Genomic DNA, 27,120 nt, shown 5'->3' with positions numbered 1-27,120 from the left:
TTTGGTATGCAATCCAACATATTACAGCCTTGATAGCTGCTCATATACATCAAAAAATAAACAATATCCATAGCATATAGCCGGACTTGGCAATGCAACAGTTCTGTGTTTAAGATGAGACAAAATATAGGAACCATAGTATATTTACATTCTTTCTGATAGTCTAAAATTACAATAAAAAATTTACTTAATAAAAGGCTGGTTTTCCATCTCCATGGTCCTTGAATCACTTGGGTCGATTAGAGAAACAAACATAATTTGGAAACAATAGGAACAACGATAGATGCTCTCGGAGGACAAATATTCTGGTAGATCTTCTCAAGGCCAGTTAATTCTCTCCAACCAACCATTGCAGACCTGAACAGTTGGCCTGCAGAATTGTATCAAAGTATGTAAATATCTTTATGTGCAGATTGAAAATTTACCAGATGACAGGTAGCAGAATGCTAGAAAGAGCACCATACTGTTTAAGTCTGGTTGTGTTTTCTCATATATGCTTCTTACTGAGAATGACCTATTTGAAGTCACTCAAACTCAGCACAGAAGCAACTTAATGAATTATAAAAATATGGAATCACACTGCCAAGGCAATGCCTTTATTGCTGGACTCTCCACTTTAGTTGGATGCTGGGAAGTTGTGTGCATCTTTTGATGACTCGGCCTGGCCACTAGTCATCACAATCCCTGCATCTTGTATTACTTGTAGAGAAATTCCTGCCCCATGCCTTCCTAGTGAAGGATTAATATGCCTTCAATCTTATACAAAGGAAAGAGTCCTCAATGTAAAGAATCCACCTCGAGAGTTTCATGTGATACTGCTAATAAATATAGACTGCCAGTTTTGTCCAAACATTTACAATTACAACTGACGAGCAAAGAGATCCGAATGGGAAGGAAAAGCATAAGTAGCATAAGTGATCTTGCAAACCATTTCTATCAGCATATATCATGTGAACTGTTCGAGATAAGTCAATTTCAACAATGTAGTAATTAGCTACAAATAAATTGTGTCGGTATTGATCATGTATGTTGGTCTCATGGCCGGTCCCAAAAGGTAATTGTGGCGACGCCACTACTTAAGGCGATGGAATATGAGACCACCTTCAGATGGAGGAATGTCTTATGAAATTCCATCGACATCCGAGGCTTGTTATTCGACGTTTACTTAGGAATCTGCAAACATAGACAGTTTGCTCCATCAAGTTGGAAGATTTTCACCCAGAAAAATCCTCCCGTCATTGTATACAAGATTAAACTTCGACAACACGAAACATATCTAAAACTTAAGCGGTACTTTTTGCATAAATACTGAACAATGATTCGATAAGCAGCACAATAACCAAAATGGCAGATGGGCATGCATGTATGTCTCATGGCAAGTCCCAAAAGGTAATTGTGGCGACGCCACTCCTCAAGGCGATGGAATATGAGACCACCTTCAAATGGAGGAACTTTGAAAAAGTTCCATCAACATCCAAAGGTTCCTTCTGTGACGTTTACCCAGGAATTTACAAACATAGTTGGTTTGCTCCATCAGGTTGGAAGATTTTTCACCCAGAAAAACGCTCCCGTCACACTAGAGTGAACTTATGCAAAGCCCATAGAATAATAACCTAAGAAGTAATTATTAAATGTTTAACCTTTCTACCAGTTCAAAAAGGTAATTTGCAACATTGTCAATCGAAAGCCAAAGACTTTTCACCGAGGAAAAATCTCCACAAAAATCATCCACACAAATCTCGGTCGCCGCCACCAGAAGATCCGGTGATGGCACCAACTCAATCGCAGCCAACCATCCCGATCTAAACTCCATAGAAATAATCGACCACAAAACTAAAAACCAATATTTTGGATGTATCACGATAAATCAGAATCGATAAATTATAATTGACTGCAAAACTAAAAGCACTCAATATTTTTTTGACAACAACCCGTAAAACCTAATCGACAGCAAACAAACACAGCCAAAAAACAAACAATGAGAATAGAGATCGAGCATCACGAGAAGGGATTCAAAAGGCTAAACGGCACAAGATAACAGATTTCTTGCACCGCTTCTGGATCGGCCAAAGAGTGGAGAAGCCCTAAATATTGATCGGCTGAAACCCTAGGCTCTAAAGAAAAGGGAAGAGAAGAGAGGCGTTAACTCCTACTACCCTGCGAGAGATTATATAGAACGGTACTAGGGTTTAAGGGATCCGAAATGACCAAAGTACCCTTGTACAGATCTTTCCCGAAAGCGTAATCCGATCCGACAGAGGCAAACGTATTCGGAGTTCGGACTCAACTCTGCCATATATCCAGTCAAATCCGATCCGTTTACAGCACTTAAACCTTATATTTATAATTTTAATAATCCAAATTTATCGATATATATTACACTTTAAATATATAAATATTATCATTTTCTAATTTTACCTTCCAAACATTGTTTTACTGCATAACTTGGCAAGACAAAATTTTAATTATCTCTGAAATAAAAGTAAATAAAAAAGTAATCCTATAAAATCATTAATAAGTTTATAATTTAAGCTATATTAAATCTAATGATCAACTTCCATTAAAAAAAATTACTAATATGAAAATATTTTGAATCATTAATAGCAAAATACAGATATTACCAATATTATTTAAAAAAATTCACTAAAAATGCACCTTTATTGCATACTGTGTTAAGGTGGGGTTTATTTAAGGTAATAGCAGTGCATGGTTCGGTAGTGAAATCGGCGAAAATAATAAGATTGACATGATAGAAGTAAAAATAATAATGGAGACGATGAAAGTAGAATGATAACAAAGATGACGACATTATAAGATAGATTTATAATTTAAATAAAAAAATAGGAAAATAATAGTCGAACCTGAAAAAATAAGGGATTAATAGACGATAGATAAGAAGGGATGAGCTAGTTAGTGGCTAAGGTTTAAAAAGGAAAAGAAAAATAGTTTGTTCTACTCCACCGAAGAGAATCGACAATAGACAGGAGAAAGGATTGGCGTAACTTTAGATTAAAATAGAAGATTAAGAGAGACAAGAAAGTAGAAGAAAATATAAAATAATTAATATTCTTCAATACCTCAAATTATGATTGCTATCTACATATTTATTTATAACTAATATTAATAAGTCAAAATTAATCAAACCATAAACTAAATAAATAGTTAAAATAATTCTAATTAGATTGAAATAACGTTTGGGTGTTTAAAAACCTAGATGAATGTCGTTCTCAAATTTATTGAATGCTAAATAATTAAATTCATTAATATTATAATGCTCTCGAATTAGGGCATTCGAACGCCTTAATCTCAATTGAAATGTTCAAATGCCGTTCATTGAGCACCCGAACGTTTCAAAGAAAAGCTCTCATGCTCAACCATTTGCCGGAAGCCGAAAATCCTCCACAAGTTAACGAGTAACTAAACATAAATAAGCTGACTCAATTCAAATAAACCTAATATTTCCTTTGATTAATGCACTACACAATAAATATATATACAAAATACAAAAAATATTATTCAATTAGTTGAAATCACAACTATATTTTATTTTAACTATTTTATTATTTTAATTACTTAATAGTTAATATCAACCAAATTACTAAAATTATTTCTCTATCATCTTTATAGTACTCTGAATCATGGTAATTTAAAAATTCTCTTAATTAAAAGCTAAAACAAATCTCTATATTTTTTATATTTAATTACAATAAAATAACCTATAAAACTTCACTTCATCTTCTTAATTTTTAATTTTTAAATCTTTTTTTCTGAAAAAAAATACAGCATAACGTTTAAAAAAAAACTTTAAAAAAGCTTTAAGGTTAAAAGGGGAACCGAGAATACGTCGCTAAGTTCACGGCTATCTAAACAGTAAAATTTATTACAAATTACACAGTGCTGTCCATTAGCATCTAAACAGGGATTATCTCACTCAAAAGTGCACCTAATCTTCTTGCTAATTAATTACACACATCCACACACACCTACCGTAATCTACTCCACCTTATCGTACACTTCCCTCTGCTTCGCGATGTACTCGAAAAGACTCCCATCAAAGCACCGCCTCATGGCTTCCCTCGGGAGATAGCCTTCTTCGTCCCTCGCCAGCGCGTATAAGATTATCCACCAGAACTTATTAGCTACCCTGCACCCATCAATCCATTAGCGAACTTAAGCGCATGATTACAAATTCTAATCAAGATCTCACCATCCGTAGAAGTCGTACGCTAACCGGTTCCCTTCGGTCATTCGCCACATCTCCTTGAACGTCAGCTTGTCAGGTGCCGTGCGTGCATACTTACTGAAGATGTACTCGAAATTAACCGGCATATACCTGGAACCAAACCCAATTAGCCCAATTAAAACTTAAGTAGTATTATTAAGAATAATTTTTTTTATTATTCTGAAATAAAAGGGCAAAATCATTAAAGTGAACTAAAATTAATCTAAAATAGTAGGTAGAGTTCGAACTAAGAAACAAAGGATTAATTAATTACCTGCCCTCTGTATCATATGTTCCAGTGTCGCTGCCATGCTTAGCTTTGTGAATATTGTGAACGTATATAGGCAGTAAAGGATTAGGAATCCATCCCTAATAATAGATTACAACTAAATATTAGAACAACTTATACGATAAAAAATAATACATCCATATGCCAAATACTACTCACGTACCGGTAGAGTAGCGTAGCTCATGGCGAAATTTATAACTATAGCCAAGAATAGAGATACAATCACATTAAACCCCAGAGCTCGTGATCCTGATATGTAGAAAAATGTTATACATCAAAATTATATCAATCTATTTTATTTTTTCATTCCCTTCTAATTAATGTATTATGGGTATTTTATTTTATGAAGGGTATGTATGCAAAAGAAAAAAAAAACCTATTTATTATTACCTGCGTAGGTTTCCCAAGGGTAGATGATGCCATTGTCGTCGAGATCAAAGAAGGCTACATGCTGTTGAAGGACACTCATTTGGTAATGCTGGTGGTCTCTTGTGCCTTCAGGATGGTGCACGTCTGGTGCAGCTAGGGCTCTCGCTAAGTCTGAGGTTCATGTTTGGAAGAAGCATGAGCTAAGATTTTTGGAAAATTTATATAGTTATTTTACCTTTAACATAGCAAAAGAATCATTGATATATTCTTTAATATATATATTTTCCTCTTCTTTATTATAAATATAGCTCCTGGAATGTAAGCTGTTGTTAAATAAATCATAATATATTTAAGAGGACATGCATAATTTAGGCCAATACTTCTATAAAGAAGAAAACTATGTATATCGGAGTTTCGAAGTTCGAAACCACTCACAGGGCTTCGGCAGGCGATCCTCCAGGTCAGCTCGAACCGGCCGAGCCGCCGTGACCGGCGCCTGCACCGCCACCGGAGACAAAGCATCCTTAGCTTCTGCCATCTCTCCTCCCTCTTCACTACTCTCTCTCTCTCTATTACAAGCTCTAGAGTAAGTATTGGTGAACTTTATTATAGCAAGGTATATAATTTTCAAGAGCTCTCTCTCTCTCTCTTTGCACGTAGACACGAGTTGCAGCATCGCTCCACAACGTGGGGTTTTGCATGGAAGCGGTTCCCCCGTTAGTTGTCTACGTGGCCCTGTGCCAGGCTGGATTCGAGATGGGTTGTTGCTAATATGCTTATCCAAATAGAATCCGACCCATATTGGACATCGTCAATGGGCTGAGATCTTGGCCTACTTGCATTGTTTTCTTGCGTTCTACTTGGCCCAACTTGTGTGAATCTCACGTGCCAAAAATTTAATTATAATAAATAAACTAAGATAACGCTGCGGCGCTGCCCAGTTCGTCGTCGTCCTCTCCTCTCTCTAAGTCTCCTTCCCCTCCATGCCTCTCCTCCACTTCCCCTCGTTCCAACTCCGTCCTCCCCGTTCCGCTCTTCACTTCCACCCAATTGCCTTCTCTTCCTCATCCTCGTCCTCCAAGCCGGCCTCCCGAACCGCTCTCCCAGCAAGAGATCGCGTCATCGACTTCGGCCGCCACAAGGGCCGGATGCTCGGCTCTCTCCCTTCCTCCTACCTCCACTGGGTCTCCTCCAACCTCCGCTTCCGTGACTTCAACCAGTGGGCCATCCTCGCTGACGAGGTCCTCCGCGACCCCGTCTACCGCGACCGCCTCGAGTGGGAGTCGGCCTCTCGCCTCCTCTCCGGGGAAGGCCGACGGACTTTCTCTGACTCCTCTTCCTCCGCCGTTTCCGACCTTATCGAGATGAGCGGGCGGTTTGGGTGGGATAACGAGGACAAGGATGCCTGGGCCAGGATCGATTTCGACCTACTCGGCACCTCCTTCGGTGGTCGAATTCCCAGAATCGGGGAGATCGGAGCGATTGGCGAAGTGGGTTTGTCGGAAATAGGTGGGAGATCGAACGAAAGGATGAAAGGTGGGATCTTGCGTGGAGATTTGAAGGAGCCGCGATCCAAGGACGGGAGGAAAGATGGGATTTTACGTGGAGACTCGAAGGTTACCAACTCTCCTGTCTTCAGAAATGGCGACTTGGGTTCGAGGAAAAATAAGATTTTGAGCCAGGAATCGAAGGTTTCGGCGCGAGCCGAGGCCGACGAAGGTAAAAAGGTGAAGTTTTTGCGAAATGGGTATAGGTATATAGTTGAAGAGGAGAAAGCAGAGGAGGTAGCAGCAGGAGAGAAGATAGAAGAGAGAAGGGAGAGAAGAAAGATTAAAAGACAGCAGCAGATGGAGATGGTGAAGAAGGAGATTGGAGTAGATGAAAAGGGCAGAAGAAGTGATGGAATTCATATGAAGATAGGATCTTTGGGGAACGGTGGTTCTCTAAATCCTTTTCCAGGGCGAGGAGCACTTCTAGACAAGATTAAAAGACAAGGAGATTGATTAATCTTTCATCTCAATGTGCTTTATTGTCTTTGCTGTAGCTTTTGGGATTGACTCTTGCAACTGTTGCTTGATTCTGTAATAGGCTTCATAGGCATTGGACCACAGCATTCATCAATCACAACTAGAAAATATTCTAACCCGAATCTCAGAAACAAACCAGCTAAAGTCCTGATTCTTGTATGCTACTGGGTTATATATTAAGAATAATTTCATCTATATCTCCTGACTTATTATAAATTTTTATATAAAATTTCTTATTTTTTCCCTTAGCTACCCTTTTTCCTTTATTATGATTGTCACTTAAAAGCGCTTTGAGGACTTCATACTTCATTTTGTAGGATTATAACAAACAATCATGGATAAATGGGTGAAAGAAAAAGGCAAAAAAAGTAATTAAAAGGTGGACAATTTGGGGATGCCAAACTCGGAGGATAGGCGGCTGAATTAATTAAAAGGGTGTAAGGATAACAAAATCTCTCGAGAAACATGGGCATCTCGCGAGAAGAATGTCGCCGGCTCTTGCCTCTTGGAGTGCCCTCCAAATGCAAATGCAACTGCAACTGGGCGAGGTGATAGGGACCTACAATAGGAAAATTTATATTTTAATCCCTGCCTTTTTCGTTAATTTGTTTTTTATTTGAACGTTTGCAAATTGACCCCTTCTTTTGCCCAACCAACCTACACGGATCGACCTGCACTTGCTCAGCGGTCGTATCGTTCTAGTGGTCATATTTGCCATCAGTAGCGTGAAACGAAATACTTTAAAATAGATTTTATTTGTTATTTTTTTTTTTGGGGGGGTCTATACGCTATTCCCTCTATTTATTTATTTATTTATTTATATATTTTAGTCATTAGCCAATCGTTGGGTCGTCTACTTTCTTGTGGACAACCGAGACGGAACTCAAGAGGGCCGCGCCCGAGTGGGAATAATTTCCTCTTTCCCTTCCCTTTCCTCGCGGCAGCCAACACCCAAAGTTGCCTCCTTTTCTTCTACTTTTGCCCCTTCTTTACGCCGGAGGAGTTTGATTTCGCTAGCTTGGGCTAATTGGAGGTAAGAATTCGAAGAACCCGTCTCGATTTGGGTCTCAATTCGACGTTTCCTGCTGTTTTCCCTCTACTCCTGATGGATACGATGGTATTCGTGATGCCCCTTTTGAGTTCTTAGCTAATTGGATGAGGATAAGGGAAACCCGGCATGATTTTTTTCTTTTCTTTTTCGTTATTTTCGATTTTCTATCCGGCTGGGGTAGTAAAAGCCCCTTCTTTCTTTGGTCGGGAGTCGTGGAAGGCCAAAAGATGCGGACTTGATTGACTCCGGATTGTGATTCTATGCTTGGTATGCATCTTTATGGGCGTTTCTGTGGATTTAGTTGAAATTCTTGGTTGTGTACTTGTGTTGCTAATCATTTGAGGGTGATTTTTTTTTTCTTTTTTTGTTGTTGTTGTTGTAAAAGAAGTGTCAAGAAAGGTTCCTCTTTTGTTTCTGGAGAAAGTAAGATTTGAATGTTTGATAAGGCAGGTGGAAGTTGGGTATATTCCACTGCTTTTGAATTTTGTTGTTATTTAGGTGAAAGATGTTGTATGATGATGCCGTGTCACAGTGCCTAGTTTGCATTATTGGTTCTTATCTTACTTCACCAGTTATATCTCTCTGTTCTTATTTTGTCCACTTCCGATGAATTTACATGGTTATTAAAACTAGTACTGTATGTTGACATACTGACTCAGGCCGTTGATTATTGCCAAGTTCAGGTTTAAATGCTTAATCTGGCAAGAAAATTGCTTATATTTTAAACAATAAAAATCTCGTTACTCACCCTTTTAAGTCTCATCTCTTGATGTAGAGATCTCATATGTTCCTTTTTTCAGCTTCCTCGGACACTTTCAGGATTGATAGATATATCAGCAAAACATGGGATATAGATAGTGCGCTTGAAGATCTTTTCTTGATAGACAAAGGGAAGACTTGAGCATTAACTTTTGCATGGGAAGGAATAGGAGCATTTGCATCTTCATCAATGAAGAAATCTGCAGTGAGACAATTTTGTAGCATGAAAATTTCTGGAGCTATGTCATCATCTCTGCCTACACTACCTGCTCCTTTGGAAGAGAACTATCCAAAACTTCCTGATTCCCAACAGGTTACAATGGAAAGGGAGCTGAGTAGCAACCGTGTGCCTCCTCATAATAGTGCTATGACCCCTTATCGCGCACCTTATCACTCCAACAATGGAGTTGTTGAGCTTTTAACTTCATCAACTTCGAAATTCTCTGCAGATCAATATTATTCTTCTGTTTCTTCCCATGAGATCCACCCTAATAATGCTCCATTTATATCTCAATCATCAAGTGATGAATTCTCTGTACCTTCAAGTAACTTACCTCATTCTGGAACGTTTCAACCTTCTTCAAGTAATTTTCCTGGAGAATGCACTGAAGCAACCTGGTGCCCAGATTCAGTTGAGGGCATACTTGATTACTCAAATAACATTGCTGCTAACAACAATCAGATCCAGACCAGTTCTATTGTGGCCTCTGATGAGCTTATGAAGCAAAACGAATGGTGGACAGATTTTATGAATGATGATTGGAAGGATATCCTCGAAACTGCTACTGAAACTGAGGCAAAGGTATGTTACAACCTGGAAAATTGTAGCAACATATATCTAAGACCTACCTTTCTGTCTTTCCTCTTTTGCCCTGCCCCATCACCAGCTCTTCCTCATTAGACCTTGTTTTGTTGTCTCTATCAATCTCACAAGTGAGTTACAAGTCATGCAAAGTCTATTAATATCAATAAATATATAATCTTCTATTGGGCCAACAACTATCTGAATCAGAAGTAAAAGATACTACGCCTGTGGCTACCTTGAACTTAGCAGTAAGTCTTGATCTTACGTGTTGTGTTATTAAAGGAAATTTAGGTGCTTGACAATAATGATTGAATGTATTATCTTAACAAGTAATTAGCAGCTTTTGGAGATAACTACGTGAAGAATTATATGATTCATGACTTTTACAATGTTACCATTTCAATTATCTCTAAGTTGATTAATTAAGCATCTGATTTCTAAAACTGAAACATTTCTTAGTTTTTTCCCTGTAATCTAGGTTGTACCCCCAGTGGGTCAAAGATCTCCAAATTTATCAGTGCACCAGTCTGCAATCACTCAATCAGCTCCATCTCATTCTGGAGAGATTTCTGCTGCCACTAATCCTTCACCGGCTGCCAATGCCTCTGCAGCCAAGCCACGCATGAGGTGGACTCCGGAGCTCCACGAAGGCTTTGTTGCTGCTGTCAATCAGCTTGGCGGCAGCGAAAGTAAGTAATTCAGTATCATGGCATTATGTTGTTAGGCTTTTTTCTTTGACTTGCATTTATTTTTGTTAGTTTTTCTATTTGTAACTTCAGAGGCTACTCCTAAAGGAGTTCTGAAACTCATGAAGGTGGATGGTTTGACCATATATCATGTGAAAAGCCACCTACAGGTCTGTTGTTTGGTTCTCTTTAGATAATCCTGCATGTGGCTTATTTTTTAATCTTACAATTGTCTAATTAAAACTGATTTGGTGCTGCAGAAATACAGAACAGCTCGCTATGGACCAGAGTCATCAGAAGGTTTGTTTTTATTGCTATGACCTTAATTTCATTTTCGGAATCTGTGAACACAGCTCACCGTTGTATTTGAGATACCACAAATTTTACTAGTTTCTGCTGTTTGCTCTTTTCTTGGGCACCATGCTGTTGCTTTATGATATTATTTACTTGCCTGTTGTACATATTTCTTCAGAAACCGTTTGATATTTTGCTGTAAATGCTAAATAGTACACATGTACACAAATAAAAACTGGTATGAAGCATTATCCTGAGCTAGCTTGTCTTATTGTCTAATTGATTGATGTAGGCACATCGGAAAAGAAGACCTCCTCTCAGGAAGATTTGTCATCTCTAGACCTGAAGACGTAAGATTTCAGCAGTTATTTGATTGTATATGCATTTCTGGCTATCAATTGAAAAAGTGGTATTTGGATGACAAGAAAGTTAATATCCATGATCCTAAGACATTTTATACTTCCAGCCTGATAAGTCACTATATGAATTAGCCACATATTGATTTAAAAAAGCTTAGTTAATTGGAGATCATGTTCTTTGACTCGGAGTGATATATTGAGTTGGTGGAAGAAAACAAGTCTCATTTTGTTTCTTACATTCATTCACCTGGACTTCCTAGATGTGACATTCCTTTTCTTAGTTTTGCATACGGCATTAAGTATGTTCATGTATTCACCCTTGTTGGGAAGGTTAGGCTGCATAAGATGGATGGAAGAACATGAAGACCACCCATCTGTCCTTTATGTTGTAGTAATGTACTTTTAACCCAACAATTGCTAAAGAACTACAATCCTGTGGGACATGATGCCTCATTTATTGATTAGTAGAACTATAACTTGATGCCTTTTTACCTAAGTAATGCATTAAGGTATTTGATATTTTGATAGAATTTTGGGATAAGGTATCTTATAAACTCTGTGAATATAACTCAAGCATGCTTTTGGTAATTAGCAAGAAATGCACTGAAAGCAACCAGAACAATTCCCTTTCCAGTTGGTTTCTGTTACTTATCTTCGGCAATCTTAAAGTGAACTGTAAGTGGAGCATAGATCTTGTTATGCAACTCTATTGACAAATTATTTTTGTATGAACATGTGATATGACATTGAAGTCTGTTTATTGATTTTGGATCATCTTTTCTTCCTGTCATTTGACATGGGACTATGGGAAATGATGACAGATTCCTCTGGTTGCCTGCTTAGTGTATGCTAGTGGATGGATCATTTCATATGAATATCGTAGCTGGATGAGAATCTTTGTCATATAACTTATCTCAGCATCCTTGCGTATCTTTTTTTTATGAACCTAGAGCCAATATCTTTTGTATTTTAGGAAGAACATGCACATCTTGATCTATGACCTGTTGCTCTTTCTCACAACAAGACCTACCATAGATTTAAATGTCTTAACTTTTCTCTATATGCACAAACTTAACAAGGAAAGCAGGTTGCTTTAGAAGTAAATTTTTATGAATAACTATTTTTATGTGAACTTTTCTGTAGGCGATGATGTGTCAAATTGTCCCATTTTGGTTATCCTTGACAAAGTTGATTTACTTTTCGAACTAAATTGATTGTGTTTCATTTCTTTTATAGGAGTATTGATCTCACTGAAGCATTGCGTCTTCAGATGGAGGTTCAGAAACGACTTCATGAACAACTAGAGGTATAATTTCATTATAGGGACTTCTGTTTTTTATATCATTCTATCTGGTGCTATATTTTCTTCAGTGGTATTCAGTATTCACTATCCAAATAAAAGATAGAATTTTTAATCCCAAATTCATTAGTCCCTAAATAGATCTTCTTTTAGTCCCCTTTAAGTGGATCTGACATCAATTCCACCTAGATGGGCTCTCTTACATTTACCCCGTACAAATCTAGATGTTTTGTCTACCTTGTGACAATCTCATAAGAAAATACAGTCATGCTGGGTGCTTTGGATCAATTCATGTTGTCTGAACAATATGCTTGTTCTTCTATATCTCAGATTCAAAGGAATTTGCAGCTAAGAATTGAAGAGCAAGGAAGATACCTTCAGATGATGTTCGAAAAGCAGTGCAAGACCGGTGTTGATATGCTACAGACTCCTGCCACTGTGGCGCAGCAGTCACACCTGTCTTCTGATCTAACAGATCCTGCCACTAAAAAGGAGCTTCCTGAGAAGGGTCAGGATGGAAGCACAGCTGGCCCTAGTAATGCAAAGATAGAAGAAGAGAGCCCTAGGCCTGTTGGTGAGAAGATGAAGAGGACAGACGCTGAAGCCAACGGGGAAGCATATATTACTGATGGTTCTGAATTTCCACATCAGAAGCGTGCAAGGAGCCATGACACTAAGTCATCATCAGATACATCTGCAGCAAATTAACTGGATCTTATTCTCATGAGGACCCGGTGAAAATGGCATCTGGTACATATTTTGGGTATTCTGCAGGAGGCTTATTTAGTTAAGGAGCTGTTTTGGCTTTTCAGAAGACAACAGAAGGTGAGCTTTTGTATGAATGGCTCACAATGACTTGTTTTTCATTAATTTGAGTAAATAATGAAATCTTAGGTTGTAGTTTTTTTATAAGCACCTCCCTTTGTCAAGTTGATGGAGGAAGTCAGGAACTGGAAGACAGTGTCGAAAGATTCTAATGCTGTGCTCTAAATTCAGATGAATATATTGTTAAGAAACCTTAACATTTAATGTCAATGAGTTTCATCTGTAAGTCCTTGGTTGTTGAACCACTTAGTCACCTCAGGACATGTCTGAAGTCTGTTTTCCTGCAATTTTTGGTGAGTTATAATTTTGGTAGCCATCGATTTATTTTCCAGTAGTGTTTTGCTTTTTAAATTTGCATCCTTATTTGAATGAGGTTTGCTGCGACTGGCTGACTTATTACTTCCTCTGTCTGCCTCTTGTTCTCAGTTGCAACCATCCGAGTTTGTTATCTGAGGAAGCCTTTTAGGGTGGGTAATTTTGGTTGAGTTGCAACATATCAGCATCCTTGCTGAATTATTTTGTTACTATGGAATATATGCCATTCATACTCAATGAAACCGTCTTATTTCATATACATGGCCTTCAGAATGGTGAATTGATACACAGCGAGAGAAAGACAGACCTACTATTTTACAGGAATGCAGACCCCTTCTTGTTTTTGTAAAATGGTAATTATATTACTACAAAATGGCGCAAAAATACATCAGGTATCGCCGTATCGGTGTTTCCCTATACAGCAAATCTAATAGGCAAGTGAGGATTGAGCTCGATCCAAAATCTAAGTGTTATGTTAGGCTAATTCAATGGCCAATTTTATTGCATTTAGAGGGAATGATAAAAGTTGTTTTAATCAACTATGCTATATGTATAATATCATCTCATATATTATATATTGAGCCCATTTGAGTTGAGCTCTTAATAAGTTAAGCTTAGGAGCCTTGTGAGCCGGCAAGCTTTTTTGACAGTCCTAGAGCAGACCCAGTCGCAAAGAATATTGATGGGAATTTCACAGTTAGTTTTGATCAGAATATTAGAGAGATTATGATCTTGGGCTTTGATTAACAAAAAGCATTAGGGCGACCATTAGACTGTTTAGCAACATGCCATAGACAATGCCTGCCCTAGTTGAGGTATTAAGGTGGGTGAAAGATAGCCAGCAGAAGGTGGTATCCATCTGCAGAAGGACCACCATTTTGAAGATGAGTTGCAGGTTGGTGGCGTTAGTCTGCTGGAAGAACTTTTCCTTGCTGCTTTTCCAAAGCTGCCATATGCCATAGACAATGCGGCATCTAAATATCAGAGCAGCTGCCTTCTTAGGAAAACCATTCCCTTCATGAATGCAGAGCTTTATATGCTGAATTAGGAATGTGACTTTCATGGATTCTTATTTCATTTCAGAGGAGTTCAGAAGTGATTTAACAACAAGCACTTGCAATTTTAGTATATCGATTTAATCTTTCGGCGATAACAGGGGAATGTTTACAATTTGATTTTTGAGAATACAGCACTTCCTGAAGAAAGGCCTTGGATGATCTATTCCTTTCAGTACAGGGATAGAAAGTAGACTATTTTGGCTGAAAAAGAGAGTGAAAATTTCCATCAACATGCATGAGATAGTAGACATTTGATGTACAATATAGAACGATAAAAATCATTACATCAGTGACCTGTTTCTATTACATGGTAATTAGGGTTCATCACATCTGTCTCCTTTTCCTGTTCTTCATTGGCTTTCAACCACAACTTCTCAGGGTGTAGGCCTAAAATACAGTCTTCTCTCTCCCTCTCTCTACAAAGCCTAATTGAGCCAAACTGACAGCACCAAACATCAACCAAAGTGTAGCCATCGGTGATCCCAATTAGTTTGACTGTAGCCACTAATTGATCTTAATTGGTGTCAGCTTGAGTGCCCAGGTGGACCCTTGAGGCCATGATCCTAAATAGTCTCTCGAATTATACAAACAATGTGTGGAAGGAACACTGTAAAGTATACAGCAGCTTCCATCTTCTCTTCTGTCGTCTAAAATGCTACTGCCCTTTCAGAGTAGCATTATGAACCTGAGCACCAGCAACTTTGACAACAAAAGCGAGTCATTCATCAACAATCTCCTCAAGCACTAGATTTTGAAGTGCTATGGAGTATCTAGCAGTCTTTGTCTTCTCCTTTGTGCTGCCTGAAATGCTACTGTTCTTTATTATGTAGGAGCCTGAGCCATCACCTTCAAGAAATAGGACAGATTAACCACATTATCAGATGAATCTTCTAGCGCAACAGATTATCAGCCACATTTAAAACAAGCATATCATTAGTAGTGCCGCTGACTATATGAGTATTACATTTCACCATTGCAACTCCCATCTCAATCAAGTAAACAAATAATCAATTCAGAAGAGAAGGTTCGAAACATGCAGCATAGTCACTAAGCACAAAAATGGTATGTGCCCAAGCAAGTATAACAACTAGACATTTTGGAGAGTTATGTTAATGATGTAAAGACTAGAAGCCAAGTAATTGATATTCGTAACTAAGATCACAGTCTATGCTTCAGTCGAAAAATAAAATAATGTAAAACAAACTGTTAGATATGATAAAGATGTTGCAAACACAATAAAATAGAAAATTCGGCAGACAGGATATAAAAAGTACCAACTCAAATTTCAGAGAGGATATAATTTGTTCATTTTGTTATCCAGAACATTCTTTCTTGGAACTTAGCATGTCAAAATTCCCTCATTAGAACACGTAATATGACAATTTCAGGTCACTGAAGGAATTTTAGTTGGACAAAAACAGCTGCCATATCAGCTGTGCTTTGTCCTAGATTTATGTATGTCTTAGAGCTCAATTAAATTCTAACAGCCATTTTGACTGAAAAATATTGAAATCTAGTTGTATTTGTTAGCAAACAAGCTTAACTCATTCAAAATAATTGTATATTCACGCAAAGCAGAAGACCATGAACTGTACCTTGAATTGTAAAGATGCAGTTAATCCATCGTTTATAGATGAATAACAATCTAGGGGTGTCGCCTTGGTGCGTATCAGCCAGTAAAAGAGTACAAGACCCCGCGGGTTGCATTTTTCCGCTGGATAATAAAAGGCAGACACTTTGGTCACATTAAGAATCATGTAAAACAGGCGAAAATTCCACCCAATCTTTTGTGAAAGGAATACTTGAAAATTCTTATTGATTACAACACATCTCTTACTTGGCATGTATGATGGCATCCTGACAAAGAGCCAGTGTATGAACCATTCCTAGATCTCTGCCCCTTGCATTGCCATATCTAAGTTGACAATTCCTGCAAGGGTTTGAGCATATCTAAAAAAGAAAATTTCCAAGAAGACACGTATGGAATTATTGCTGAAGATACAGAAATTATAAAAATGCTGCAAAGACTGCTTTTTAGGAACTTAATGGTAAAATGCAACTGAAATAGCAAAGAAAGTAGAAAAAAATGGGAAAGCCTTTGCAAACAATGGAAGTTATTGAATCACAGATATGATACCAAATATACATATGAAATTGCAGTAATGAATGCATAGCACCTTTGTAACAACTGCCTATGGTTTGGCTAGTGGAATTATGTCCAGATGGTTAAAAGAGCTCATGTTGTATGAGTATTCTCGGGTTCGAATCTCAATGGCGTTGACTTAACTGGGATACTACTAGGTTTCCACTTCTCTGAAAAAAAATTGCCTACAGTTTGCTGATCATTACATACACTAGTTCACAACAAGTGTTAGTTTTAAAACGGATCTTCTCAGATTAGAGCTCTTAAGTTAAAAAAGAGCAATCTGTAAGAACTAAATAAACATCTGACGATCATCTAATTAAGTATTTTAGGAAAAAAAAATAAATCTAAGAGATGCATAATACTGCAGAGAATCACAGTAGAACGACTTAGCATGCAAGGAGCTTGCCTGTCATCAAAGAAATCTCCAAAATCATCGATAACGACAGCAACTGGAAAGCTATCATGAAGGTGAAATGCAGCGAAGTACTTTTTAATTCCTTCATCATCTTCAACATACCTAAAGTAGATGACAAGTTAAAACCTTTGCTCATTATCATTGTACAAGACGATTGTTTCATTCATTTCTCTTACACATTAAGTTCCTTTTATGATGAAATCACACACATTAAGTTTCAAGACTAGTCGTGGCATCTGAGGTACGACTGAGAGATACTTTGCTAATTTACTAACATCACTATTCTAAAATATCCACGAGAGGATTAAAATTATACACCCACTAAAGCAACAACAGTGAAATAAGTAATACAAGTTGCTCACTTGATTTGTATTCGCTGAAGCACATCTGAAGATGGATCAAGACCCTGAAAAGAAATAAAAAGGAACCAATTAACTGAAAAAAAGAGCTAAAATAGTGTAATACACTGTACATATGGAAATACAGAGAGATCATGAATTAACTTGCGATAAAAAGGGTGGCTTGTTCTCCAATTTCCTCTTGTTGCAGATGAAGACAACATCGCGGTTACTCTCCGATGCACAATTAATTGCAAATTGGAAGAGAAGGGAAGTCTTCCCACTGTTCATATAACAAATTAAATCATTATACCAAGAAATTTATAGGAGGTGCTGATGGCTATAATTAGAATTGAAGCAAAGAAGAGAGAGATACCAGCATGGAGGCCCCGAGAGAAGAACAAGTGGTTGGACGGACACGAGGCCACCAAGTTGCCTCGTGGAGAAGAACCTCTCAACCATGTCTTGGGAGATCCAAGGTGCTGGTAAGCTGCTTGAAGAAATGACTCTAAGATCCCCAAGAATTAAATTTTAGCATCCGTTAGCATTTTATAACATATCGTTGTAGAAGATAAAGAAAAATTGAGAATCTATATTTTACACTCCTGCTTATCTTACCGTATTATAATTATATTCAAAGTAAAATTATTATATTTAATTAATTTATGAGATAAATTCAGAGCAAGGTTTGATCATTTGTTTGCTTGCGATGCCGAGAGAGTTGAGTAAGTGAATCAAAATTCATTATGTTATCTCAATTTTGGGTATAATTTCCAAGAGTTAATTTGCATTTAACACCCTCAATTTAAATAATTTAACCAGAGAAAATAGATATAATAGATTTTAAATAGTTCTTGTTATATAACGACCGTCTTAATAATCCGATAAACTAATTGTCGTCGCTGTGTCGCCGTATCGGTCTCACACTTCCTATTCCGTTATTTTCTTTTCCTAAGACGAACTAAAAAAGAAGAGGAAGAGAAGTAGAGAAGAGAGAAGAGAGGAACCCTGAACGAACCCTAATTCTTCGGCCGGAGGAGGAGATGTTGTTCCAAGTGGGAGGGCAAGGGACGCGGCCCACCTTCTTCGAGATGGCGGCCGCGCAGCAGCTTCCCGCCAGCCTCAGAGCAGCTCTGACCTACTCCCTTGGGGTAATCTCTTTGACCTCGCGTCGGATTCGTGGGGTTTTCTTGTTTCGATCGATTTAGGCCTATTGTTTTGCTTAGATTGCTTTCTCGTTGCTTTTATTGATTGATTTCTATCAATTGTTTCCGTAATTCTAGTGGTGACGGTCAAAGGGAACTCCTTCTCCTTTTATTTCTTTATCTTCTGTTTCAGAATTGCGTAAAATCTATTAGGTTTGAATTTTTGGTAGCTTTATTTGTTGTCGGCTGCTTCTACTGTTCATATTGTTACAATTCTATCTGAAAGTGATGAAATTTCCATATTTTGTGGTTAACCCTGGATGGCATTAATACTTTTTGCATCGGGTTCACCTCCAAAATTCTTTTCCTGTAAGGACTAAAGGGTGTTGTTGAATCGGTGCTCTGAATTTTTTTTAGAATGAACTTTCTTGTGGTAGGGAACGTGCATCATATGGATGCGAGTGTGCATTCTTGTGTATGCTTATATATTTAATGGTTTCAGACCGTAGTATGCTTTGTCTAAATCGCAAGCCTTTTGTCACTGGCTGGAACTTTCCTTTATTCTCTTCCTAATTGGATATGATTTTTTTTATCATTTCATATTCTTTCAATGGTTTCAATTTCCGTTTTTACTCTTATGTGCTGCAGGTATTTGCTGTAAGAAGTCCATTCCTCCACAAGGTTTTAGATTATGATGACGAATTTTTTGCATTATTAATGATGGTGCTCGAATCTCATAGTCTACGAACAACAGGTATTACCTCATTGCAATTTGTGGATTCCATTTTATTTCACTTAATATAGTATCTAAAGTTATGATCTTGTGATGATAAAAGGTGCTGCTAGATTTGCATGATGTTTTTTTAGTTGGCAACTAATGACTTGTTTTTTGCCCTAATACTTGGTATCCTCAAATTAATGTATCTAAAGCAGGTTGGCAACTGTGATAATCTCATGGCCCTCCTCCTTATTGGTAATTTTAGCTACAGAATTGAAAATTTTGATGGCAGCATATCACTCAGGGCAAATAGTAACAATTCGTGGATTTAGGTGTTGGCTGTGGCTTTTTGTGAAGACATGTTTCTTATTTTCCCTTGGTTGCATTACTTATGTATTAGTGCAAATAGATGCAGTCAACTGTCAACCACAAGTACTATGTGAACTTGAACTAGTGATATGAAATTTGAAATTTGAAATTTCATATCCCTAAAGTCAAAATGAAGTGAAGTTTTAAAACCTTGATATCTACCTATCCGTGGGTTAGAAAGGATAGGAGAATGCAATATGTCATCCTCGTCCTTCTAACGGCCTTTCATCAACTTACAGTCTTACATCATTCATCTTATCATCCAAAATCAAGTAACCGCTATGAATTATCAGTTTTATAACTTTGCCCCCTTGTGGTTTACACTTTACACTAATGTGAAAAGCTGGATGGCTGTTAATGGGGCCATAATCACTATAATACACTTGTGATAGTAATTATCTCATTGTTTGAGGAGCTATGCTATGAATTTTCTACCAGTTAAATAGCTATGCTATTAAAAAGCTATGATATAGATATTTATATGAAGGGAGTTACATAGTGATAGAGAGATGATAACTAAGATTTGAGGCTTATAATCTTAGGTATAAGAGGATAGAAGAGGGAGAAAATGCATATTGCTGTCCATTTTGGCAGGATGAATCTCTCTAAGTATTTTCTTAAAGATATCTAGTATCTTTCTAGATGGAAAACTTAACGGTTTCATATTAGTCTAAGACCACAGGGAGAAAAAGGATATAAATGAAATTTTAGAGGGGTGGCTTGATTTTAGGCATAACTGGGGTGTGGGAGATAATTTGTGATTTACCTTTCATTTATTATTTGGTCTTTTTGTCTAATAATCAAGTTTATTGGACTTCTCTCAAAGTAATATGCAACAGTTTTTTACATTCTGTTCTTCTTTTCTTTTCAGATGCTTCATTCTCAGAATCTTTATATGGTCTGCGGAGGAGAGAAGTGAAAATTTCATCCAATAAAAGCACTTCTATTGTAGAATCAAATGACAAAATCCGTCATTCTGGATTGCAGAGGCATCAAAAAGTCCTCTCTGTTGTGTTTCTGGTATCATATTCTGCTTTTGGCTATTCAATAATTTGGTTAATAAATCCTTTATCCTATTGACATAGATTATGGCATACTTGCCCTGAAGAAACCTCACTTAGTTTGTACTGCTGAGAGACCTCAAAAAGCACTTCTATTATGGCATCCTTGCTTTTATCTTTCCTTATATTGAAGAGTTTCATTCAGGGTGAGGGCATATAACTTGAGAATTATGCTGCCACTAGATATTGCTTTAGTTATTTAGATTATTGTGTCGCTTTTGTAAGATGACCAGCCTTTTGTTTTTTACATAATGGAATAAATGACTCCAATTTCCAGCATACTGTTTCTCTGATTTATACTAATATTTTTGTGCTTTAACTATATTCTTATAGGTTATTTTACCATATTTCAAGTCGAAGCTCCATTCTTATTATAACAGAGAAAGGGAAGCTAGGCTTCAAGCAAGTCTTTGGGGTCAGGATGAGCCAAGATTGGACGAAGCTGGCTTTCTCCTAGATGAAGGAGAGACTTCTCATGCACGAGTTGAAGCTGCTAGTATGGAAGTGTCAAGCATGACACATCTTAAGAAGAAAATAATAGCGGCTATAGCTGCTTGCTACCCTTGGATACATGCTAGCAATGAAGGTTGGCAATTTGCACCAGTTGACTGGAGAAAGCCTCCATATTTGTGTGCATGATATTTGGCTTTTAAGCATAAAATAAGTGTTTTGATGTTTAGATCCATATAGAAGTAGACTTTGTAGAATGATCTCTGATGTTTGCCATTCTGATCCTTACAGAACGACATGTTAGGCTTATTCCCTGGACACATGTCCTATTTTCTAGGATTTTTTTTTTCATTTGACACCCGACATTATATGTTGATTTGCGGATCACATCCTGCTTTAACTATTTTAATTCGAACCTTGCATTTTTAATAGAACACCAAAAAAGACCTTTGACCACCCTTATATTTGTCGTTGAAATTTCAATTAAACACCCTAAGTAGGGTGTTTTCTATGATTTAGTGAAAGAACAAGGTTTGAATTAAACTTGCTGAAAAAACAGTGTGTAAATGGAGGCAAACACCTAATTTAGGGCATGAAATGAGAAAAGTCCCTATTGTCTACTTCATGTAATAGCAACCTTGCTTGTTCAATTTAATTGTGTATTTCTTCTTGCTCTTGTTATGTGCCATAGTGAACAGAAGGCTGAAGCAAACAGTAATTGCTCTCTTTCATAGAATGGAAGTTCTGCTTCATTCCAGTATATGATTTAACTGAATTTTTTTGGAAACTGTTGTATTGTCTTGCTATTTTAAGTTGGCATACTTACATGTGAGATGACCACTAACAACATAAAAGTTTGGAGATGTAGTTGGGACAACTATTCTCAATGGTTTATCAAAGATCCATATTCTAGTCCCTACAGTTGTTGTGCAACCTTGCTAGCCTATGCCATGCTGCTGTACGTCTTGCTGAAGCATCCCAACACAATTAATGCTCTTTAGAATATGCCAACATATATGTGAGGCACCATCTTCGGCTTGTGATGTCTATGCAAGATTGTTGATATGCTCATGTTGTCTGCTTGCCATCAGATGGCTGAGCAGCATGTGCCCAAATCGTGTCAGGAAGTTATTCTATAGTTAATGTCTTTCTTTGGGTAGTTACTTACTGAACATTATTAAGTTTTTTCCGCATTAGCTTTTTCTGTTTGTTGTTTCTTCTTTTTCTTCCCTTTTGCCTCATTGTGACGTTAGTAATTATGATTGATTAATGTTTCCTATGTTGGTTCTTTTGCTGTTAATTCATTAGATACTGATAATTACTATACATCTAAGAGAAATAAGTTGCCCGTTATGTAAAATTTGTACATTTTTAGCAGTAATTATGAAAGAAAATCATGGATTGGCATGCCTGTTTATCAGAAAATTATTGTCCAATCTCTTCTGTTGCTTTGGTTCTACTTTATTTAACATATGAAAACTAGATGAAAGTACAATTCCACTTGGATGAAACTATATTGGCCTACAGCTGGATTTGTTTCTTGAATATTTTTCAAATATGAGTGATTAACTGATTTCAATTTAAAGTAATGGTGCTTTAAAAGCATTATATTGTGCCATCTAATAGAAAAATAAGTTTGCACATCAGCCTGCAATTCCCTGTTTTCCGTTTCGACTAAAAATGTAATATCTGTTATCCATTCTTCACAGGATTAACATTTGCTTACCAACTATTATATCTGTTGGATGCTACTGGGTTTTATAGTCCAGGATTACATGTTCTTGGTATTCAGGTTTGTCGTGCAACAGGACAAGAACTGGTATGTGATTTTTAACTACTTTTACTACCTGCATACTTTCTAATAGCCACTTCAACAAATTTTATGTGTACTTGTAGTGCTTGTTTTATTAGCATTTTTCAAGGAGTAAATCCAGCATGAGATTAAAAGAACAGTCCTCGTATTAGAACATCAAGGCATCTAGTGCATTTTCTTGCGTTGTAGCCCATGTAAGTTCTAGTCGGTGTAAGTTTCTCTAGCGGTAATTCATGCATCCTCTAACAAGCTCACTCAATTTGTCTTGTAAAGTGCATATCCTGAGGGTTTAACATCATGTCAGGCTGTCAGTATTAAGGTTCCAAAAATCGGTATCGGGATCGGGATCGGCCGTCCGAAAAAACGATACGTATCGGCTGTATCGGCCATATCGGCCGCCTGTATCGGATCGGACTATTTTAATTAAATAAAATTCTAAATATTATTAAAAATGTTAGAGAAATTTCTAAAAATTTAGAAAAATTATAAGAAAATAAGAAATAATAATTACTCACATATAAAGCCTAAAAAGTAAAAATCTTTTTTTCTCCCTCTCTTCTTTTCTGTCTCTCTAATTGTTAGTTTAAACTCTAAAGTATTCATTCTTTCCCACATTCTTTTTTTTATCTTTTTCTCTCTCTCTTTCTCACCTTTTTTTTTTAATCTTTCCCTCTCCCTCACTCTCTTTCTTTTTTCCTCTCTCTCATACCCTTTTTTTTAATCTTTTCCTCTCCCTCACTCTCTCTTCCATTTTCTCTCTCTCTCATACCCTCTTTTTTTTAATCTTTCCTCTCTCTCTCACTCTCTCTCTCGCTTTTTCCCTCTCTCTCTCTCCTTTTCTCTCCCTCACTCTCCCTTCCTCTTTCTCCCTCACTCTCTCTCTCCCTCTCTCTCTAACTGCTGCTGACAGCAGTAGTTGTCAGCTGCTGCTGTCAGCAGTAGCTGATGCTGACAGCTACTGCTGTCAGCAGATAGCTGCCTGCTGCTGGTGCAGCCACCTGCAGCAGGCCGAAACCGAGTGGTTTCGGCCTGGATCGGGATCGGCCGAAACTCGAATCCTTGGTCAGTATGATTGGTTAATTTGATTTCTGTATCTTAATCTTATTTCATAAATTGCATCAGAAGGGATGCATAGCATGCATGAAAGATTCTGTATTTTATATTCTCTGAATTAGTGATTGGCTAAATTGTTGTGTCTTTATTGTTCAATGTCAAGGTAGATGGATTCGTCTTCCAGGATTTCAAGGATCAGAAGTCGTGAACGTGAAAGGCTCCGTGGTCCTCCATGGTTGAAGGTATGCAAATTCTATTGTTAGATAATAGTTACTCTTATATGTCACAGAGGTAGCAGAGTTCTGCATGCATTCTCTTTAAGAGGCCTATGTCTGATGTAGAACATGAATTCTGGCATGTGACCTACGCAGGCTGTGCAGAGAGCGCTTCTCAGTTGCATATACACAACTCTTGATTATGCACAAACTGGTTTAATTGCTGCAGTGTTCTTTTTCAAGGTCCGTACCTTTCATGTTCCTCAAAGTCTAAGTAGGCTGATTACTCGAAATAAAGAAAATGAAAGAGAAAGAAACTTCAAGTAGTCAGTCACTATGCACAATTTGGACTTCTGATTATGATATGCAAACTCTATTTCTTGCTCCAACTGTGATTTCTCTCCAATTCCATGTCACCTGGTTTTTTCTCATTTACACAATCCGAGTAGGTAGTTAAGTCTCCTGTATCCATGTGCTTTTCATGTTCCACTAATATCTATTTAGTATTTACTGCTTGTTATTTTCCCCTTTTGCTTTTCCTATCTTCACCTATATGTTCCTGAAGGTAATGGTAGGTTGATCCTCCTAACTATGACTTGAAAGGATATAGGTACTTGGTTGCTGTTGTTTACAAATCTTGCACTTCTTAAAATAATATTGCTTTCTTGGCACATTGTACACAGATGATGGAGTGGTGGTACCAATCTGCTGAAGAAAGAATGTCAGCTCCAACTGTTTATCCCCCACCTCCTCCTCCTCCACCACCGAAGGTTTGCTTACTCGCTGCTGGATTTTATCATGGATTGCCATGATATTCTACATATGTACATATGCCAAATGATTTTATCTACTAATAGCAAGCTGTACGTCATATCAGGGACCTTTTCGTTCCCTCTCAGCACTTTGTGTTCTTTCCTGTCTTTTTTTTGACCTTATAACACTAAATTTGTAATCAACGGCCATGACATTGAATGTGCGAAGTCTTTTTTGCTTTAACCAATTTTTTTTTCTTCATAAGCCTCACATTTTTGGTTGACTTGATTGTTGCCAGATTTTGGTTATTTGATTAGTAAGGGTAAAATGTCGCTTTATATTGTTTAAGAGCCTCATGCCTAATGAAGTATGAATATTGGTGCACACTGGCACACCCATGGTGTGGCAGTGATACATAACGGCTTTAATCGTTTTATAGTCTGTTCTCTCATTGATTGAGTTGCTCTCGGTCTTTTTCTTTTTACTGTTTTTGTCTAGTTTTGATGACAAAATATTGGACTTATGGGGACTTGAAGGTGCTTGTGCTGAATATCTTGTGGATTTTAAATGCTTCTTCCATTTACTTTCTCAAAAGTATCTATTCATCCTAATGCTACCTAAATATCTGATTAGCTGATCAAAGCCTCTTTTCATTAACCGCAGGTGGCTAAAGATGGAATTCCCTTGCCACCAGACAGGACACTCTGTCCCCTATGCTGCCAGAAGCGGGCTAATCCGTCTGTTCTTCCTGTTTCTGGTTTTGTTTTCTGCTTTGCTTGCATACATAAGTATGTGTCTCAGGTGAATGCTCAAACTTCTCGACAAATTCCCTTCCAAGGAAATTAAGATTTGTTCCAGTACTCTTGCTAATCAGTCTTCTTTCCACCTTTTTCTATGACAGCACAAAAGATGTCCCATTACGTTGATGCCTGCGACAACTGAACAAATTAGGAAGCTTTTCCATGATTTATAGCTTGAATTAATTCGGTTTGTGGAAATTCTAAAGATGGACACAAATCAGATATACAACCAGAATCAAAAGTGAAGCATTTCGCCGCAGTTAACACGGTATCTTAGAATTGCTAAATCTCTTGAAGTGCTGGTGCCTTTTAAGGGATTTGAACCTTGTAGTTTTTCCATATACTGTGTCGGTAGAAGTATTTTGGAATAATAGTTATTATTGTCCCACATTTTTTCATTCATATATGTTTTTGAGATAAAAACTCACATACTAATAGAGAAGTTCTCGGTTCAGATTTAATTATCTTCATATCATGTAATACTATTATTTTCTACAAGTCTCAGAAGGAATAAATCCACAGATGTATCAATGGCTTGGAGGAAAAAAAAAAGATCACCTCAATTTTCTTTTTTCTCTTAATTAATTTATGGAATTTGTCAATGTTATTCTTTTTATAGAAAAGATGATATGTAACATGAACAGCTGTGTCTTGATAGGAAGTAAGTTCAAGATGATTCACAACACAAGCTAAATGTTTGAACTTGAAATATATATAAGCTGAACACAGCAAATAATTATATTTGTAAAGGGCAAATTATAACCATTTTAAACTTAAGCGCTTAACCTAGTTTCAGACTAAATTATAATTATTAGATTTCTTTTATCGACGACATTACTGTTCAAATGACTAAATTATTTCCACCATCATTGGCATCAATACTGTTTATGATCAAACTATTCTAATCATCTTCAAATTAGTCTTTTTACATTTATAAAGATAATTAATTCTTTTTTAATAATTTTCGCCCATAATTGTAACTTAGTCTAGGTTAAAAGGAGGGTTATACTTTAAGTTTAAAACACATCATGCCAAAACAATAGAGGGTTAAACTCTATTTTATCCTTTTATCATTTACATATATAAATATATCAGAAACTAAGTATAACTAGTGAGCTTAAACGAGCTTTGGAGTTGTATATACTAAAATATACTCTTATCTTACTAGTAACTAGTAATGGAATAAGATATTCCTGCAACTTAAATAGCTTCATATATACATAATAGCAACCTTCCAAATTCCAATGCAACAACTTCACCAAGAAAAAAGTGAGCTTATTAAAAGGGGAAGGTTGGTGAGTCTTCATCAGTATACCTTCTCCTAAGCATCAACATCACTCCATAGCCTGCCACATTTTTCTTCAGCTGCTACTACTATAACCTCTATGTTAATTTAACATCATTGTATTTTAACAAATATAATATTCGCACCCTAATTTTTCAGTATTTATATTTTGATCCTTATGTTTTAGACTTTCCATTCTA

General features: G+C 37.0%; 5 protein-coding genes, 1 long non-coding RNA gene and 1 other non-coding gene across 10 annotated transcripts; 3 read left to right on the top strand and 4 right to left on the bottom strand.

The window, feature by feature from the left end:
- Window positions 1-86: 86 nt before the first annotated feature.
- LOC140767520 (uncharacterized) lies at window positions 87-2,138 on the bottom strand. The gene is made up of 2 exons (XR_012105586.1): window positions 465-2,138; window positions 87-370 (listed from the first exon to the last, which is right to left on the bottom strand). It is a non-coding gene; the product is annotated as an uncharacterized lncRNA (long non-coding RNA).
- LOC140767926 (small nucleolar RNA snoR137) lies at window positions 418-550 on the bottom strand. The gene has a single exon (XR_012105651.1). It is a non-coding gene; the product is annotated as a small nucleolar RNA snoR137 (small nucleolar RNA).
- A 1,834-nt stretch (window positions 2,139-3,972) lies between the features above and the next one.
- Window positions 3,973-5,652, bottom strand: LOC140766980 (peroxygenase-like). Its single transcript, XM_073106709.1, has 6 exons — window positions 5,316-5,652; window positions 4,902-5,051; window positions 4,675-4,760; window positions 4,497-4,591; window positions 4,208-4,333; window positions 3,973-4,144 (listed from the first exon to the last, which is right to left on the bottom strand). The coding sequence occupies exons 1-6, from the start codon at window positions 5,554-5,556 to the stop codon at window positions 3,994-3,996; spliced, it is 849 nt and encodes a 282-aa protein (XP_072962810.1). The 5' UTR covers window positions 5,557-5,652; the 3' UTR covers window positions 3,973-3,993.
- A 140-nt stretch (window positions 5,653-5,792) lies between these two features.
- Window positions 5,793-7,102, top strand: LOC140766979 (uncharacterized). Its single transcript, XM_073106707.1, has one exon. It carries the CDS (start codon window positions 5,864-5,866, stop codon window positions 6,881-6,883), a length of 1,020 nt encoding a protein of 339 aa, XP_072962808.1. The 5' UTR covers window positions 5,793-5,863; the 3' UTR covers window positions 6,884-7,102.
- Window positions 7,103-7,755: 653 nt separating this feature from the next.
- Window positions 7,756-13,228, top strand: LOC140766933 (protein PHOSPHATE STARVATION RESPONSE 2-like). The gene is made up of 8 exons (XM_073106635.1): window positions 7,756-7,940; window positions 8,759-9,519; window positions 10,001-10,211; window positions 10,302-10,378; window positions 10,469-10,508; window positions 10,795-10,852; window positions 12,098-12,167; window positions 12,492-13,228. The coding sequence occupies exons 2-8, from the start codon at window positions 8,908-8,910 to the stop codon at window positions 12,867-12,869; spliced, it is 1,446 nt and encodes a 481-aa protein (XP_072962736.1). The 5' UTR covers window positions 7,756-7,940; window positions 8,759-8,907; the 3' UTR covers window positions 12,870-13,228.
- Window positions 13,229-14,600: 1,372 nt separating this feature from the next.
- On the bottom strand, window positions 14,601-17,787 carry LOC140767345 (uncharacterized). Of its 4 annotated transcripts, none has more exons than XM_073107209.1 (7): window positions 17,635-17,787; window positions 17,424-17,541; window positions 17,283-17,326; window positions 16,912-17,022; window positions 16,197-16,289; window positions 15,955-16,073; window positions 14,601-15,205 (listed from the first exon to the last, which is right to left on the bottom strand). In XM_073107209.1, exons 1-7 carry the CDS (start codon window positions 17,718-17,720, stop codon window positions 15,078-15,080), a joined length of 699 nt encoding a protein of 232 aa, XP_072963310.1. In that variant the 5' UTR covers window positions 17,721-17,787; the 3' UTR covers window positions 14,601-15,077. The 4 variants fall into 4 exon arrangements, with proteins under 4 accessions (XP_072963310.1, XP_072963311.1, XP_072963312.1 ...); XM_073107210.1 differs by having other exon boundaries at window positions 16,197-16,274; XM_073107211.1 differs by lacking the exon at window positions 16,912-17,022.
- Window positions 17,788-18,154: 367 nt separating this feature from the next.
- On the top strand, window positions 18,155-26,185 carry LOC140767479 (peroxisome biogenesis protein 12). Its single transcript, XM_073107406.1, has 10 exons — window positions 18,155-18,409; window positions 19,052-19,157; window positions 20,362-20,510; window positions 20,885-21,137; window positions 22,711-22,820; window positions 24,035-24,109; window positions 24,239-24,325; window positions 24,766-24,852; window positions 25,499-25,636; window positions 25,737-26,185. Exons 1-10 carry the CDS (start codon window positions 18,302-18,304, stop codon window positions 25,806-25,808), a joined length of 1,185 nt encoding a protein of 394 aa, XP_072963507.1. The 5' UTR covers window positions 18,155-18,301; the 3' UTR covers window positions 25,809-26,185.
- The last annotated feature ends 935 nt before the right edge of the window (window positions 26,186-27,120 follow it).

The sequence above is a fragment of the Typha angustifolia genome, chromosome 9 (genome assembly GCF_048772165.1).
Source record: "Typha angustifolia cultivar Huaian chromosome 9, ASM4877216v1, whole genome shotgun sequence".
Classification (NCBI taxonomy): domain Eukaryota; kingdom Viridiplantae; phylum Streptophyta; class Magnoliopsida; order Poales; family Typhaceae; genus Typha; species Typha angustifolia.
The sequence above is the reverse complement of the archived record's forward strand: the minus strand, read 5'-3'. Positions and strand labels throughout refer to the sequence as shown.

What these genes read in the sequence shown, in the direction of transcription:
- LOC140767345 (XM_073107209.1), bottom strand. Translation starts at nt 17,720, where the DNA reads ATGGTTGAGAGGTTCTTCTCCACGAGGCAACTTGGTGGCCTCGTGTCC. An exon ending in AGCCACCCTTTTTATCGCAA is followed by an intron (nt 17,327 to 17,423) that starts GTTAATTCATGA and finishes ATTTCTTTTCAG; the next exon opens with GGTCTTGATCCATCTTCAGA. An exon ending in GGAGATTTCTTTGATGACAG is followed by an intron (nt 16,290 to 16,911) that starts GCAAGCTCCTTG and finishes AAACCCTTGCAG; the next exon opens with GAATTGTCAACTTAGATATG.
- LOC140767479 (XM_073107406.1), top strand. Translation starts at nt 18,302, where the DNA reads ATGTTGTTCCAAGTGGGAGGGCAAGGGACGCGGCCCACCTTCTTCGAG. An exon ending in GTGGTCCTCCATGGTTGAAG is followed by an intron (nt 24,110 to 24,238) that starts GTATGCAAATTC and finishes TGACCTACGCAG; the next exon opens with GCTGTGCAGAGAGCGCTTCT. An exon ending in TACATAAGTATGTGTCTCAG is followed by an intron (nt 25,637 to 25,736) that starts GTGAATGCTCAA and finishes TTTCTATGACAG; the next exon opens with CACAAAAGATGTCCCATTAC.
- LOC140766933 (XM_073106635.1), top strand. Translation starts at nt 8,908, where the DNA reads ATGAAGAAATCTGCAGTGAGACAATTTTGTAGCATGAAAATTTCTGGA. An exon ending in TGGACCAGAGTCATCAGAAG is followed by an intron (nt 10,509 to 10,794) that starts GTTTGTTTTTAT and finishes TGATTGATGTAG; the next exon opens with GCACATCGGAAAAGAAGACC. An exon ending in TCATCTCTAGACCTGAAGAC is followed by an intron (nt 10,853 to 12,097) that starts GTAAGATTTCAG and finishes TTTCTTTTATAG; the next exon opens with GAGTATTGATCTCACTGAAG.
- LOC140766980 (XM_073106709.1), bottom strand. Translation starts at nt 5,556, where the DNA reads ATGCTGCAACTCGTGTCTACGTGCAAAGAGAGAGAGAGAGAGCTCTTG. An exon ending in ACATATGATACAGAGGGCAG is followed by an intron (nt 4,334 to 4,496) that starts GTAATTAATTAA and finishes GTTTGGTTCCAG; the next exon opens with GTATATGCCGGTTAATTTCG. An exon ending in GCGTACGACTTCTACGGATG is followed by an intron (nt 4,145 to 4,207) that starts GTGAGATCTTGA and finishes TGATGGGTGCAG; the next exon opens with GGTAGCTAATAAGTTCTGGT.
- LOC140766979 (XM_073106707.1), top strand. Translation starts at nt 5,864, where the DNA reads ATGCCTCTCCTCCACTTCCCCTCGTTCCAACTCCGTCCTCCCCGTTCC.